Source organism: Diadema setosum, chromosome 6 (genome assembly GCF_964275005.1).
Source record: "Diadema setosum chromosome 6, eeDiaSeto1, whole genome shotgun sequence".
NCBI lineage: Eukaryota > Metazoa > Echinodermata > Echinoidea > Diadematoida > Diadematidae > Diadema > Diadema setosum.
Window position 1 is genome coordinate 3,699,426 of NC_092690.1, and position 18,497 is coordinate 3,717,922.

An 18,497-nucleotide genomic window follows, 5' to 3' on the forward strand; every position below is an offset into this window, starting at 1 on the left:
AACTGAGTATAATTTTGCATAAAAGAATGTTACGTCCCATGTACAGCCAGCAGACGTACAATTTTTTTTTTTTTTTTTTTTGCAGGATATGTTCATTAGGTGGAACACCAAATTTTCGTATACATTACAGTTGGGACAACAAAGTAGAATTTGCAGCAGCGATAGAAATAAAAGCATCACGGACGTTCGTCTGTTTAGGACTTTGATATTTCAATTGTTCTCTGTGATTTTATACGTGCTCATAAAGTTCTTATAATTTTGTGGTTCATATCCATGATATGTCAGATCCAGAACATGGTCAGATATTAGATGCCACGTACGCTTAAAAATGTACATCATTAGTTTGAAAAACAATTCTTTTTTTGTGAAAATAGCGTTTTACCGTATTTTTACGCTTTAAGTCCTTGTCAAATGAAAAATATCAGGCAAAAGTAAACCAAACCATATATTTCCTGAAAGGAAATTTACCAATCTTTGAGATGACATGACAAAATCTGGTTTCTAAGGGAAAGAATGTCATAAGGTGCGAAAATTGGCAATTGTACATTGTTCAAAATTATCACCCATAAATTGTATATGCATATCTATATTTAAATTATATGCAAGCATATTATAATCAGCAGCAATCATTATAGTTTGCTGCGCTTCATCTAAATGGAAGAAATGCAATTCCGATACTCAACTAACTTCAACCCAAGTTTATTCTCCTGAAAACTCACCTCAACTCTTATATTAAAATGTTTGTATTGACGTGTAACTTAAGCCCAAATAAGGGGACGAACCGAGTTGGTTTAAGCAGAATGCTACTCGTGCTAGTAGCTACAGGGCCTACTGGAATACGTGGTGTTCCAGCAAACCACCCTTCATCCTTTACGTCAAAATGCACATTTTTAAGCACATACGCTTGAACTGGTAAATTGTGCACGATTTTCCTTAGTCATCCTGACAGGGGAAAGCCAGTCAAAATATAAGTCGGTAAGATAAAACAAAAGTAGAATCTTACGAGTTCAATGGTAAAATTTTGACTCAAATCGGATGCAAAATAAGTAAGTTATGACATTTTGAAATTTTTCCAACGTCTGCAAATTAGTTTTTGTACAGTGGTTAATTAAGCAAATGAGTGAGCAAACCATGTCATAATAATCTTTTTTTTTTTCATTGATTGTGCTAACCATTTACATCTTGTTAGTATCTTCCTGGACTTCTCCAAGGCCTTCAATACAATTAATCATGACATTTTATTCCATAAATTGTCACATTATGGCATAAGGGGGAAGGCCTTGGAGTGGTTCAGGAGTTACCTGCAAAACCGAAAACAATATATATATCTCTGAACGAGAATAACTCAAGTTTTAAATTCATTAAATGTGGCGTCCCTCAGGGTAGTATATTAGGTCCTTTACTTTTTATTGTTTACATCAATGACTTTTGCAGGTCATCTGACACTCTCTCATTAAATTTATACTGTTTGCTAATGACTCAATGTTTTCTTTTCCCATCAAGACCCAGTAACTTTAATTGACACCGTCAACTCTGAATTGAAAAAAGTGACTCAGTGGATAAGAGCTAATAAATCATCACTTAATCTTCAGAAGACTAAATAGGTTATATGCTTTTTAGTAAATCCATAGAAACATTAAGCACAGATCCTATTTTTGATGGTACTCAATTAGAACGTGTATCCTATTCAAAATTCCTTGTTATTACAGTAGCTGATCAACTTTTGTGGAGGCCTCATAATAACATAAGTAAAATAATTTAACGAAATATTGGTATTATCAACAGACTAAAGTTTAACACTCCATCGTCGTCTTTGTAACGTATTTTTCTTTAATATTACCTTATCTTGATTACGGAATTTTAGCATGGGGTAGCGCCCATCAAAATTTATTAGATAAAATATTATCATTACAAAAGAAAGTGCTTCGTATTATTTGTGGGGTTTCGCCACGTTCTCATTCAGATTCATTGTTCATGAAATATAAGATTTTAAAAATTAAAGATTTGTTTCTTTTTCAACTGGGTCAGTTCATGGTAAATCATAACACACATGCTCTTCCCAGTAGTTTTAATTCAATGTTTCCACGAAATCAATCTTTTCATGAATATCCTACTAAGAGGTCTAATGAGTTTCAGTAACCCTTTTTGAGAACCTTATTAGCTCAGAACACATGTATATACATCGGCCCTAAATTTTGGAATTCATTAAGTCCCAAAATAAAGAATTCTTCATCGTTATACATTTTTAAGCGTGATTTGAATTTTTTTCTTGGTTAAACTCTAGCTGAGGTATTTATTTTCATTACCTGTACAGGTTACAGCAAACATAAAGGTCATCATCGGTTATTGAATTCATAATTACGCAGTGAAAACCGACATTACTAGGCAATGAAATATGGCATGCTATTTGCCTAATTTTTTGACACAGCTGCGTGCAGTCACCAGCTGTTCGAAGCACCTCATCAATTCTCTCTTCCGTTTCTCTTGTTCAGCGTGTAAGCATTTTCTCTCTTTTCTCTCCCTCTCTCTCTCCCGCCCCCTCTCTCTCTCTCTTTCTTCCTTTCAATTTCTTCCTTTGATTTTGTTTTTGTCCTATTCCGTTCAATTGTCTCTCCTTAGTTTAGTTTAGTTTAGTCATGTCATGTTTTTGTGTCTCTGTTGTTTGTTCCATTTTGTCTAAATCGTTTTTGTGTAATGTATTTGTAATTGTATGTGAAAGGAAGCATTTTATGGAAGAAATTTTTGAGTGGTCCACAATCTACAAGCACTGATTTTAATGGACCTCTCAGTTCTCTTTTTTCTCCTCAAAATAGAACTTTTTTCCCCATATGTATACATGATTCATCTCTATTAGTTTGTAGTATATCGTTTATCCTTTGCACTTTGTATACTGTAAAATATGCTTATGATGGATGTTTTGATTTACCTTGTGTTATGTTTTGTCGAAAAGAAAATGCGAATGAAATAAATGAATTGAATTGAATTGAATTGAAATGAATACAACCCCCCCCCCGAAATTTCTTTTTTTTTTTCACTGTAGTTTGAAACATGATGTATATTCCTTGTTGAATAACTTCAGAATTGCGATCAGTTACATACACAGGGATTTGAGCCTGTGGCGTAATTGCATTTAAATTAAAAACTGGAAATTTCAAAAAGTAATGTCAAAAGGAAAAAATACATGGCAATTTCTGAGGAGATGGCATGATTATTTCTACCATTTGCATATTCATATTGACAGTTCAAGAATTGTTTTCCGAAAAAATTAGCGAAACTTCAAAATGTCAGATCTTCCTTATTTTTCATCCAACTTCGATCAAATTTATACCATCGGACTCGTAATATTTTACACTGTATCTTTTATCAGATTAATCTATCTTTGGACTGGATTTCCCCTTTAATTATCTGACTGTGACAGATATTTCCCTAGGAAGTTGTAGGATACCCGATCCCGCACCAAACACAATGATGCAGCCTCCACTGAATGAAATCCGTGACACTTCACTGGGTACGTACATCTCTTGGTCCTGCGAGCCTGGTTACATCATGACTGGGGTTGCTGACACTGTAGTCTGGGTCTGTTCCGTCGACGGTCAGTGGATGGGAATCTCCCCGAATTGCAGCGGTGGGTTAAAGTTGTGTCTATAATTGAAGGGGTCGGTGCAATATAGTGCTAACCCACACAATAGTCATTTTGAGATAATCGCTGTTGAATGTTTGGAAAGTCCATACATTGTACATTAATAAAACATGAATACATGCATTCTTTGCCATCTTATTGGTTAAATTCAAATATGATATTTTCACAGAGGTTAGTGTGAAGGGTAAGGATTAAGAAAATGCATGTAACTCAGTTTTGACAAAAGTGTGGGTTAGCACTATATTGCACCGACCCCTTCAATTGAGTATATGAATATAAAAACGACCCAAGTCCAATTTTTGGCCAAATTTAGTTTGACATGGGAAATTGTAGCTTATGCATGGACTCATCTTGTGTATAAATGATAAATCCTAATTACCCCCGGAAGTGCCTGAAATAAATGAGTTAAATCTTATATGAATGTAAACATGAAGGACTTGGGTCGTTCTTACATTCATATTATAGCGCCCTCTCTCGTCCGTCTCTCATCTCTATAGCAGAATATCATGTATATTTTGTTTGTTTTTTTTTTTGTTTTTTATTGTTCCATATTCCACATTTCAAGAAATACATAAAACATAAACATCACAATACAAAAGCTTGGATGAATTTCCAAATACAACTTATAAGACAATAAAACATGTGAAATATGAGGAATCTACATAGAAGCATTGCTTGTAGGGTGTAGATTCCCAGATGCGGATGTGAGATTATTTCTTACTTGGTATATGTAATTAAAGGAATGACAATTTGTGAATTGGAGAAATATAAACGCCAAAAAGTAAAAAGAAAACGAAAAAACAAAGAAAACAAAACAATGTCCGCGGCACAAGACTTCTTGAGAGTTGCGTGATCACCCGAGCGAGGTACAAGTCAGATGCAGTGTACAATAGCAGAGATACAAAATGTGTACAAAGGAAGTTCAGGAGATAATACAGAAATCACGAGCGAGGCACATGTTACATAATCGATAATGTCAGTAATGTGAAGTATGATCAGAGAATGTCGAGGAGGATTGAAGAATAGCTATAGATATGAATTCAGAAAAACTAGGTTAAGTTTATGCTTAAATGAATAAAGAGACTGGGATTGGATTATTTCTCTATCCAACTCATTCCAAAATTTAGGTCCTGTAGTGGTTATTGTTTTTAAAGCAGATACGGTCCGTACAGGAGAAAGATGAAAAGAATCTTTTTGTCTAGTAGGGTAAGAATGAACTTCAGTATTTTTGACGAACATCGAAGAAAACACATCAGGGAGACCACCTGAGTTTAACTGATACATAAATGACCCGATATTGAAATGATATAAATCCTGGATCTTAAGTGTTCTACTGGAAAAGAATAAGACATTATCCGTATAGCTCTTTTCTGTATCAGTAATAAAGAATTGAGTCTAGTTGTACAGCAGTTTCCCCATGCCAGGATTCCATAACCTATATAAGGCAAAAATAGAGTAGAATACAATGAGTGGAGAACATGTTTAGGAAAATACTGTTTTAACTTATACATAACACCTACATTTTTGGATAGTAATTTACGCAATGAATCAACATGAACTTTCCATGTCAACTTACAATCAATATAAAGACCAAGGAATTTTATATATTCCACCTGGTTCAATTCCACGTCGTTAACAACCAACTTACCCGGTAAAATATTGATTATATTGCTAAAAACCATAAATTTTGTCTTGGTCAAATTCAATGACAATTTATTAGCCTGAATCCACTTAGATACTGATTTTAATTCAGTATTGATGGTATTCAGTAAAACATGAGGGTTTCGATTTGAATAAAAAATGCTGGTGTCATCGGCAAAAAGTAGAAAATAGAGCAGAGAGGACGAACTGCGAAAGTCATTCATATAAAGAATAAACAATAAAGGACCTAAAAGGGATCCTTGCGATACCCCACAAGTTATAGGCTGTGAGCTGGACACATGGCCATTCAAACTAACAAATTGAGTTCTTCCAGTAAGGTAACTTCTAAACCACTCCAAGGCCCTTTAACGAATCCCATAGTGATGTAATTTGTACAATAATATTTCATGGTTGATTGTGTCAAAGGCCTTGGAGTAGTCAAGAAAGATACCTACTGTGTGACACTTGGCACCGATCGCTTTGATAATTTTCTCTAGCATGAGTAAAATAGCATGAATTGTGGAATGCTTTTTACGAAATCCAAATTGATTATCATCTATTACATTACAGTCGTTTAAGAATCGGAATACACGTGTGTACACAATCTTTTCAAGTAATTTAGAAAAAGAAGTTAATAACGATATTGGTCGATAATTTCCCAGTTCGTCCTCTCGGCCCTTTTTATATATCGGGATAACTTTAGTGATTTTCATCCTAGTAGGCACTACACCGTTCAGTAATGACAAATTAAATATATGGGCGAGGGGTACAACAATCTCATGTACAACATATTTCAGAAGATAATTAGAAATTCCATCATAACCAGTACTTTTTTTGGCTTTAAGATTATTTACAATGTCAACAATTTCGGATTCTAATACAGGCATAAAAAACAAAGATTGATTATTGCGATGACTTAAATACGTAGAAAACGGTATGTCCGTTTCCGGAATAACATCAGCTGAATTAGATCCAACCTTCACAAAGTATGAGTTAAACGCTTCAGAGATTTCATTATCATCTCTTAACTCGATGTCATTTAAAGAAATCTTATAGATATCGGATTTGTTTCGTTTCTTCTGAAGAACATTATTAATGACTTTCCACGTGGATTTAATGTCCTTCTCATGGAGAAGAAACAGTGAAGAAAAATATTTCTTTTTTGCCTCAGGCAACACAGAAGTAAGAACATTACGATAACTAGTATATTTGCTTTTAGCCGCATCAGTTTTGTGAGACTTGAATATATAAAAAAGCTTATTTTTCCTATTGATAGACCTCAACAAAGATTTCGATATCCAGGGGGATCGTGGTATCTTTTTATAATCTGATCTAGATTGTGATCTTATTGGAAAATGAAAAGAGAAAAGAGGAGCGATCAGATCAACAAACTTATCATATGCATCATTAGGTTCATTCGCATTGAGAACCACTGACCAATCAATATTTAACAGGCTTTCCTTAAATCTTATAATATTTTGTTCAGGCATAACACGAGCTGTAGAATTCATTTCCCAAGTTGCAGGCTTAAAACGATTTAGTATAAATGGACTGGAAGCAAACACTGGGAAATGATCAGACATATCCGAAACTATTATACCTTGATCAGTTGGATAATGAATATTAGTGAATATATTATCAATAATTGTATACGCTGAATCAAATATTCTGGTAGGTTTAGTTATACACGGCGTACAAGCATATGAAAACATAGTGTCCACAAAATCCTGGCAGCAGGGCTTTTCGTGATACTGCAGTAAATCAAGATTGAAATCCCCCATTAAAAAACAATGTTTATTATGCAAAGACTCAGAATTCAATACGGAATTCAATACATCAAAAAAAAAGCAGTATGATTACAGTTTGGTGGTCTATAAATCTCACCAATCAAAATATTCTTTCCAGCTGGTATGTCGATTTCAATAAAAATGCTTTCAAAATCTTCAGTCATATGACATAAATTCTGAATCAAATCAAAATCGAATCCTTTCTGAACATAAAGAGCCACACCCCCTCCATGTTTATTTACTCTATTATTAAACGCAAGAGAATATCCATTCAAATGAATTAGGGGAAATGACACGTCAGACAGCCACGTTTCGCACAAACCTATAACAGAAAAATCCACATTGTGTAAATTCAAAAATGTCTTCAGTTGGTCAAGTTTCTTATACAAACTTCGTATATTGAAATGAAGAATAGAAAAGTTGTTCTCCATCTTGAAAAAATCACGTGTACATATGTCCTGAGGGGAAATATAGTCGGAACCTCTACCTCGCAGCAATGTATCATTCTCATCATAAGACAAGTCAAATTCTGGAGTTTGTTTGTTTAACCTTTTTATAACATGTGAATCAGAGATCTCATTAACATCACCATAATAATGCATATCCATACGACTGGTCATTAAGTCACTGCTCTCTCCATTAGTTACCATAATGGAGGAGTAAACCTTCGGATTTGAAAGACATTCAAGATAGGTGAATCAGGGAAACAGAGCTGAATAAAGTACCTCGCCAGATGAAAGAAAAACGTGTGTGTGTAATTACATAACAACTGGCGTATATGGAATATAACTCGCTCGGGTGACTCACGAATCAAAGAACGACCCAAGTCCATATGAATCAAAGAACGACCCAAGTCCATCACACAAAATGGCCTCTCCACAATTAATGTAAATGTTAATTGTCATAATAATATATGCTCTAAATTGTATATACAATGTTGCCTTCCCATCACAGTTAAATAGAATATTATTGGACAAATAAAAAAAAATATGAAGTTTTTTTTTTTAAGTTTACTTGAAATGGTCATCCATGGACTTTTGTCGTTCTTATATTCATATACTCAACTGTCCCCGTCACTTACTGGATGAACCCCATGTTCGTAAGCACTGTTGTTTTCGGGATTGCTAAAAACGTAATATACTGTCTTTTGCGAGTAAGATTTTCCATCCCTGTATAATGTTTTATGTTTTAATAACAATTGATATGATGGTAAAATTTTAGAAAAGAATTGAGTAAACAAGGTTTGGCTTGCAGATTTTAATTCAGTAAAGCATTGTATCGGTAACCATGTAGTGATACAAGTACAATGTTCCTTGGTAATGAAAAGCATAAATGAATTAAAGATTGAGAGGTTTATGTGTAGGTTTATTGGTGTATTACATTCGTATCTGTAAGATAGGGCCTTAAGCTCTGCTTATGATGACGGTCCCCTGCATTGATTCTTCCTTTGCTCACATACGGATGCCTTACCTATTTCTTGGAATCATATAATCTATGATGCTATTACAGACTAATGTTGTTATGGAATTGAAATTTCTTACATTGATTTGTTTGTTATACACTCCTTTCTTTTGCATATAGGCGCCCTGGTCTGTATCAATTTGTAATCATTTGTTATAGTACTTGGAGAAAATATAAAAATCAAACCAAACCAAACCAAATGAAATGGATAAATGAATGAATGAAGCGACGTATCATAATTTGATTTCTAGTCTATGAAACTCTCCTCCCTCTCGCCATCTCACCATCTGGCTGTCCATGTAGCTGTTACTTTGTCTGTTTCCCTCTCAGCCTCCATCGGATTATCTTCTTCTTTCACTCCATTTTTTTTTTTTCTGCAGCATTAACGTGTCCAAGTCCGCCAGTACCAGCTTTTGCATCCGCCACGCCGGATGACGTTGTCACGGTGAATGAAGGTATTGTTTACACGTGCGATCCGGACTACACCCCCCTGATGTACGGAAGTATAGATAATAGATGCAACGCGGAAGGAATATGGGAAAACACACTACCAGTGTGCCAGAGTAAGTCGCTCTTATCGTTTCTCCCCCCCCTCTCTCTCTCTCCTTTTTCCCCTTCTGTCTCTCTTGTTTGGTATCACTTTCCCCCTTTCCTCCTTTCCATTTCTTCTCTACCCTCATTCCATTAATTTTATTCTATGCCAAGATAAACAAAGCGAAGGTAGACTGAAGAAATGGTAGAGTTTCATTGAAGTCAATACGTATATTGATTAAAAAACAACAACATTATTTTCAAAAGTTTAAGGTTATTCGACCCTGCTACCTGAGAAGTCATGTTATCCCCACAAAAAACATATATTTTTTTTTTAGTAAATAAAAATTTGCGTGCATGAATGAATATATATATATATGTGACCCTGCACCTCAAAACAAACAAAAAGTCGCCAGACATGGATTTTTAGTAAAGACCATATTCTGAAAGCGCAGACTTTAAGCTTTAAAATGATGTATCACTCAAATCAAATGGACTCTCCTAACCTATCTAAATATTGGAAAGAAAGCACAAACTCAGGAAAAGTGTGAATCGAGAAAAGAGGCTCTGAAGTGCAGTGTCTATTCAAGCGCTTAATCTTTACCAAACCGTGCTGGCTGTGCGATGAATGGAACAAAAAAGAGGAAGTAATCCACCCGAGTACCAACAATGAAGGGATTATCAAATTAAAGCGAAACTAAGCATGCCTCATTAGCACATGCTGTCCATAATTAATGCCAACTTTCAAAGCAGTAGCACTATCCTTTCAAAAGTTATTAGAGTTGAAAGTGAAGAGTGTGGAACAAGGTTTTTTTTCAGAAATGAAAAAGGGATTCTAAAGACACACCTAATTACACTATTCTACCAAAAATGTTCGAGATAAACTGCTAAAAAACACACTTTCCTGCCCGTTTTATGATACCAAATTTTAGCATAATGTAAAAGAAGACCCTCTCTTTCAGAGAATATGAAAAAGTCAAGTTCGGCTAGGTTGACCCATTTCACTTATTTTCAGGCCTCACGCAAAATCAATGTGTGCGACTTTATGTTCGTTTTGAGGTGCACGGTCACATATGTATAATATATGTATATCATTTCCCTCTGACTTCATGTTTTGTTTCCATATCCAAATAATACAAAACAACTGCAAAATAGGATAATCCATTTGCACAAGAACGTGAAGTGTCATTCTCTAAAGATCGATATAATACTACAAACGTAGGTTTCATTACAGGCACACTTTCGTCATCATGTTATGGGTATCATTATGGAACTTAAAATCACTGCATGTAAATAAAAAGAAACGTTTCTTCTTAAAATCAATACTGTATTTAGCATATGTGATCTATTGGACAGGAAATCTCTCTCTCTCTCTCTCTGTCTCTATGTTTGCATGTGTATATTATAAGTAATAATATCTATATCTATATATTATAGCAATAATAATGTCACAATTATAGAGGAATGCACTGAATGCCAATTTCCTTGATTTTGATTAAAAATCCGAATTTTCGGGGGCCTCCCCCTTCGTCAGGGATGACAGTGCGAATGAATTTTCACTGTGAAAATTCATTCGTCATTTAATGCATTCCTCTGCCAATACGCGGAGCAACTACAGTATATATATATGAAGGGTTTGTTTGCAAAAACCGATAAGTCCATTTTTGAAGATTTCGAAGTAGGATCTCTGTCATAAAGTACAAAATAATACCTTTTAAATGAGATATTGGTCACTACATATAAAGGTATATTTTTGAAGTTATGGTCAAAAGAAGCAATTTTTTTTTATTATTCTCCTTATTTTTCTTGACCTTTAATCGCAAATATCTCCATTTGGCAAATATGGACTTATCGGTTTTTGCAAACAAACTCTTCATATATTATTATTATTATTATTATTATTATCATTATTACTATTATTATTATTATTATTATCATTATTACTATTATTATTATTATTATTATTATCATTATTACTATTATTATTATTATCATTTTAGGTTGTCCACGTGTTGGCAAGATAAAAAGATTTAAAAAAAAATCTGGAACTTTTAGTTAATGTTCTCTTAATGTTAATGTTAATGTTCTATAATGTTATTATAGAAATTTTTGTAAAGCGCATAGAGACTTCAGTATAACATGCGCTATATAAGCAGAATGTATTATTATTATTATCATTATTATTCTCTCAGTATCAACACTTGAGAAAGAGCGGGTCGCTCGAAAATTTGTGTGCAGAAATAAACCGTCAGTGAATACAGCATGAACTTTGTCCCAGTTTTGTTATATATTTTATATGTATATTATGTAATTGCACGTAGCATAGGCATAATGAATAGATTGAAATATTATCTTCCTTCTTCGGCTTTGATTACGCTTTATTCAAGTTTGGTATTGCCGTACTTGAATTACGGAATTCTTGCTTGGGGGAATACATATTCGACATTGCTAGATAAACTTTTTCTTCTGCAAGAGATGGCGCTCAGAATTGTTTTTAACCTTCGTATCCGAGCACACGCTGACAAGCTTTTCTTTGAACACAAAATTCTGAAAATAAAAGAGTTGTATTTGTTTCAACTTGTTCAATTTATGTTTAATTACAACTGCAACCTTCTACCCAAAATATTTTATTCTTTATTTCACTGTAACAGCCACGTACATAATTATCCCATGAGACAATCTAAAGAATTTCATCTTCCCTTAGTGAGAACTGTACACACTCAAAATACATTTGTTTTACCGGACCCAGATTTTGGAATAGCTTAGATAATGATATAAAAGAATCTGTGAAGTTAATTACATTTAAGTATAAACTCAAAAAATATTTCTTTTCCAAATATACCAGTTAATTCTGTTCAATGAAAAAAAAAAAAAACAACCGTCATGTTTCACCTTTCCTTCAGATTTTGTACGGTGTCCACAGACCTTTTCATTCCTCTCCTTTTCCCTCTCCTTTTCCTTCTCTATTCTTCCCTGCTCCTTTTTCCTCGTTCTTCGTTGTCCAGTATCTGTCTGAGTGCATTTCCTCAAGTTCTGTTATTTCTGTGTTTTGTGTTATTGTTGTTGTTGTCGTCGTTATGTTTTTTTTTGTTTTTTTTTTTTTTGTGGCCGATTGCATATCTTCCTTTCCGTTCAATTTTCCTGGCACACCTGGCCCCATAGTGTCTGTGCCACAAATGTGATATGTTACATAGTTTATACGTTTGCATTCTAAAATCCTAGTAAGTATTGTTCATAGTATCAGCATCATATATCAATGAGTAAAATGTACAATAGTATATAGAAGAATTTAAAATGAATATGTTTTATTGGTATAACAAATTGGTGGTGTTGTTGTTTTATTCCAGTGTTCCACGTCTTACAAGCTTGGCTTTTTAGTGGAACACTGTTTTCCATCATTGTGATTATTTACTATTTTTGTTGCCATGGCAAAGTGCATTGTTTCTTTTTTACGACATCATTCGTGTATATACTTTATATTGTATTGAAACAAATCCTTTATCAGACGAGTGTAAGAGAAATGAAAAAAAAAATTGTATCACTTTGGATTATGTCAACTTTTTCTTTTCTTTTCTTTTTGAGATGGAAATAAATAAACTATTGAATGGAATTGAATATTGAATATACATGTATACATAGGCCTAACTAATGTACATAAAGAGAAAGAGAGAGAGAGAGAGTCAATGAAGTTGAAATTTCGTTACTTTTCGTAATTTCTTTTTTGAATGCTTACTTGCTGTAGGAGATTGCGAGCAGGATGGCTTCGTGCGTCGATACTCTAACCAGACATGTTACAGACGGCGAGAGCAGAGGAATTGGCAAGGCGCATCAGATCGCTGTGCAGGAAACGGAGAAATGTTGGCCACAGTGAAAGACGAAGACACCCAAACCTTTCTAAGCAGTGTTTTAAATGATATAGCTAGTCAGAGTGTATGGATTGGTGCAAGGGAAGGTCGGGACTGGAAGTGGAAACATAGTAAGTACCCCACAGCAAGAAAGAAAGGAAGAAAAAAGAAGAAAAACAAATGGGGAGGGGGACCTCTACGCAAATGTTGCAAAAAATGTATTCATCAAACCGAGGTATCATATCTCGGATCTATGTAAGGCATTTAGTACACCGATATACGCTGAAAAAAGGAAGAAAAAACGTGTATCATTAGTTCATAATATTATTACAGTTCATAATGTCATTATAGTTCATAATATTATTCTGACAAAAAGACCTTAATATACTCAGTATAGCTGGTCGTGCTTAAGGCTGATGAATAATCATACACAGAAAATTTTCTCCATTTTTATTGCATGTGGTATTGTGTCCTCATGTTGCACCGTAAGTCTGAAAATTTATAAGATGATTGATTTAGACTTTAAAATATCACAATGTATTATTTCACATAATCGACATCCGACCACGACCACTCTCTTTGTTAATAATCGAATAGCGATCTTGGTACCATTATAAACTTTACACGATTTTTATGATAGGTATTTCTTGAAAAAAACTTACCTGTGAAGCTATAGATTCTTTTAAAAGGAACTATACTACTCCTTTGCAGTAAAAAAAAAAAAAAAAAAAAATCATCGACAAATGAAAATTCTCACAAGGAACTGGAACATCCCGTTGAGATGATCTTTTACTTAATACGTATTTATTAATTCTATTTTGTTTTGTTTTGTTTGTTTTGTTTTTCTTTTTTGGTTGATCACTGAATGATGATCCTCTCCAAACTGACCCCCCCCCCAAAAAAAAAATGATAGAGTAACAAGTCCTGTTATATTTTCAGGTGATTTGAAAGCCAGATGGAGGGCAAAATTGTTATAACACTTTTTGATATATGTTTTCTGTGGTTTTGTTTATGCATCATGCCTTTTCTAAACATTAATGGAGACCATTCTCTGCTTAATTCAATTTGCCACTTGCCACTTTATCATTCGCGACAATAGAATACAGTGCTGCTTGACGTTTTACTGACAAAATAACTTGATAATGATTCAATCCAATGACTTGATTGTTAATCAGGTGATGAATTCATCAGGACCCTTTTTTGGGAAAAAGCGTTTCCTGATACCGATTCGGGGAGCTGCATCGAACTTTCTTACAATTCTGCATCAGCTGATGCCAGATACATTTGGAGCGCCAGTGCTTGTGACAAGAGGAATGGAATTATATGTCAAAACGGTTGGTGATGTTGAGTAATATTTTCCTTTTTTGTCAATTAAAACTTTGTATTGAAACTGGGTGAGATTTGCAAACAGTCAGCTGAAAAGAGATAAAGGTCTTTTTGGTCATATTCTCTGACAACGCGTCGACAGTGAAATGGAATACGAGAGAGTATTACCTCTTGCATCATAATAGGCATAATTTTACAACGGTTTGAGGAATGTGTTTTTCTCTTCTTTTCCTTTCTTTTCTTTTCTTTTCTTTTCTTTTCTTCCTTTTCTTTCAATCGGGAGGGGGTAGTGGTCATGGTTTACGTCTAATTTTCATTGTAATTATTTTCAATTTCAATTCAATATCAAGTCAATTCAATTCATTTATTTTCATACTTCTCGTACATGAATGTCACATAAAGAAATAATAACACAGGTTCTTTTCCCTTATAAACAATGTGTAAAAAAGAACAATATTCATGGTAATATCACATCAGTTGAAATGATAACTGGTCGAAATCGAATGGGGTTGAACAAAAAAGAAGTATGATGGGACCTACATGAAAGCAAGCTTGTTTGGCTGTAGACCCCGAGTAGTCAGTATTTGTGAAAAAGAAAAGGAGAACGGATAGAAGATAAGACCAGGCGAGTGAATGTTGCCAAATAAGAAAAGCGGGGTATGCCTATGTGATTAATAAGAAGAAGAAGATGAAAAAAAAAAAAAAAACAATACTAAAATGTGAACCATGATTGTGGCAGAGCTAGCATTTGTTTACGGGGTCACAAAGCATGATTTGCTTATGGATTGAATATCTAGCACATGATGTTTGCCCTTAAACTATTGACGGTTATTTTGTTATCACCATTATAGGCAGGCGGTGGGTTGCTAAAACAACCTATGTGATTCGTTTTCTCTCCGCCAGAATTGTCATGCCCTCGAGATGGGGCATCTGTGCAGGTAGATTACCACGGAAGCTGCTATCACTTCCTGAAGCAGGACATGTCTTGGGAAGACGGTTCATATTACTGTAGAACAATAGGAGGGTATTTGGCGGAGATACCTGATGAAAGCACCAACGACCTGTTGAATAGGAAAGCGCTCGAGTTGAAAGAGAACCTAGGCAATGACTTCTCATGGTGGATTGGCGGTTATGACTCCGACTCCGACGCCGAAAAGTCATGGTTTTGGATAGACAGTAAGAGAAATTACTCCCTAGTGCTTAAGTCCATTTAAATGAAAGAGGTAATTTAACGAAGGTCATACAAATGGTACAAAGCTATCATAAGTTTTTTTTTCTATTTTTTGAATCTTTAATATTACCGTTAAACTCTGCGATGATAACAGTATGTTTATCACACATGCATTCGGCCATAGTTATAAGATACAGACTTGCCTGATTTCCTTTTCGTCGTTGGTCTCAAACAGCACAACGAATGTGTACCGTTTAAAAGAATGAAGGAACATAAATGCCAAACACCTCACCATCAACTTTCTGATTCCGTTATCGTGTACTGTGTGAATGTTTGAATGCCGAAACAGGATTTTTTTTTTTTTTTTAACACAGTACTATATTCATTTCTTCAATCATTAGGGTAGTCTGTTCTCAGGTAATGTTTGCTTAGCTCTTGATTTTTATTTATTTACTTTTTTTAAGAGCATTCTACCGTCATGGCATATTCCTCATAATTATTGCTGTATGATAATTTTGCACCAAAACAAAAAACAAAAAACGTCGAGAAAATATTAACTGGAATGAAATTAGTTAAGAAATTGGATGAACAAGCTAGATGTAGTGCACGGATTGACTTTGGGGTTATCATTCTGTTTAGCAGTCCCGCAACCCCCCCCCCCCCCCATCCCTGAAGCGCCAGGACTTGACGTACTGCATGGAGTTCTCTTATCTATGTTCTTATTTCGTTGTTCGAAGATACCAGACTCGACTACCAATCATGGAAACCAGGAGCGGAGCTGAGTAAGGTGTGCGTGGAAATGGAAAGATCAAACACGAACCACTACTTGTGGAATGATAAGCGTTGCAACGCAAGGATACGCACTCTGTGTCAAATTGGTAAGCGTTGAATAAACCTGATAAAAGCGTGCACGCATACACACAAACATGCATTGCACACACACGGACACAGACACTGAAGCCTCTACACCCAGATAAGTACAGAAAACAAATCAACAAATTGAAACAGAACAGGAAACCCCACCCTCAAAAAAAAAAATTAATAATGAATAAATAACTAACAAGTGTTTTGAGAGCAATTTCAACAGTTGACATAATACTTCTGTCTTTTTTATCTGACTCTCTCTCTCTTTCTCTCTCTCTTTGATCTCCTCATTCTATCATCTTTTAAACAACCATTCATCTTCTTTTCTTTCCAAGGCATGGCAGCATGTGGAGACCCGGGGGAACCGTTGCACGGGCGGCGTACGCCAGACGACAGGACGACTTTCGCTGTCGGTGCTACGATGGAATTTGAATGTTACGACGGCTACGAACTGGTTGGACCTAAAGTAACCAATTGCAGCACTGACGGTACTTGGGACAGTGTAAAACCTTCCTGTCAAGGTAAGTGAAAGTGCATCACCACCTTATACCCATGTGACTACAATAATATACTTACTCTCTAAAAAAAAAAAAAAAAATCGAGTGAAAATATTCACTCTTAAAGGAGTGAATACAAAAAAGAGTGAATTTAGAGTGAAATTAGAGTGAATTTTGAGTGAAAATGTTCATTTTCACTCATTTTGGAGTGACCTCAGGGATCACTCGAAGATTTAGGAGTGATCCCTGAGGTCACTCCAAAACGAGTGAACATAACCATATCGTAACAATCGTTGTTGTTATTTTATGGAAAGAGGCTTTTTAATTCGTTAATTGATGACCATTTATACTCGTCTGACGATAACTAACTACAGTGTACGTAAGTTTTGCGTTCCATTCTTTTTTTCAGGATCTGATAAGGACCAGTAAGTTAGCAGCTACAATGTATATCCCTGACCTATATTAGGTCATTTGACCATAAGAACCCAACATCAATCCTATCAATCAATTACGATTTATGATTCTTTTTTTTTTTGGGGGGGGGGGTTGCAGTCCTGAGAGCTTTATGCTTCACCTCGTCTCCTTCCAAAACTTATTGGGAAATGATCTAACATTATAGGCGAAAATTAGAATCCTTCAACTCTTTTTGTTTCTGTTAGATAATCAATTCATTGGAACGGTAATTATATACTGTACTAATCAAAGCGAGTTTAACTGCTATCATTTACGATAATGTATACTTGAATTTCAACATTAAACTTTTCAAATGTCATAGCAATGATGTGATTTCATTCTTTTGCTCAGCAGGCAGGAGTGACACGTAGAGTTCTTGAAACTTCCTTCTTGATTCGTTGTTCGTTTATTAATATTTGGATATTGTGGTATTACTTGATTGAGTGACATACGATTAAATAAAAGAACAAAACATACTATAAGCACAATAATTTCTTTAACGTATTACTACACCATCGTAATGGAAGTTTACATAGGCGACGGTCACAAGTCAGAGCGGCGACCGACCGATTTGTAGCCTGCTCGGTCGCTGCTGAAATTCTGGCACCGCTCAGAGAATAATGCTGAGCAGGGTGTAAAACCGTAGCGATGGCCGAGCAGTGCCCTGTCGATTTCCCGTCGGTCGCCGATCGATTTTCAGTAAAATTTTGGCGAAATATGGGGATCTGCAACGCGCAGAGTCCGAGCAGTCACCGAGCGATGCCCCATCGGCAACTGGACGATCTCCCACCGGCCACCGGCCACCGGCCGATTTTTACGAAATCACTCTGCGACCGACGGGTGATCGATAGGTCATCCACCGGTGGCCCGTAGGCATACTGACGGCCCCCCGCCGGTCTCTGCCGGAAATTTCTCACGACCTACCTGTGTTTATTAATGTACCTGTGGGATTTGTGATGTGCTAATTAATTTATTAATTAAGATAAAACTCGAGGCAAAAGATCTAAGAGTTAAATTATCAACTAACAAACCTCAGCTATGTGATAAAACATATAACTACAAATTAGGAAATAAAACAAAAGCGAGGAACACCCAAGATGGAGCAAAGATTAGAATAGATTAGTTTTTTTCCAAAATATCTTGTTTGCTTCTATATTTCACAGTATCTTTCTATTCCTATCTCTTGTCATTCATTTCTTCCTCGATCAATAGGCCTTTAATGAATAAAAAGGCAACCAAACCATATTTTACTACGTCAACATATCAACACTAACTTTAATC

General features: G+C 35.2%; 1 protein-coding gene across 1 annotated transcript in view; it reads left to right on the top strand.

Moving 5' to 3' along the window:
- Positions 1–17,587, top strand: part of LOC140230152 (limulus clotting factor C-like) — a 34,201-nt gene extending 16,614 nt beyond the window's left edge. Inside the window, exons 2-7 of the mRNA XM_072310342.1 lie at positions 8,910–9,092; positions 12,803–13,036; positions 15,135–15,407; positions 16,140–16,280; positions 16,602–16,787; positions 17,571–17,587. Coding sequence (XP_072166443.1) covers positions 8,910–9,092; positions 12,803–13,036; positions 15,135–15,407; positions 16,140–16,280; positions 16,602–16,787; positions 17,571–17,587 — 1,034 coding nt within the window. The remainder of the gene's footprint in view (positions 1–8,909; positions 9,093–12,802; positions 13,037–15,134; positions 15,408–16,139; positions 16,281–16,601; positions 16,788–17,570) is intronic.
- Positions 17,588–18,497: the final 910 nt, after the last annotated feature.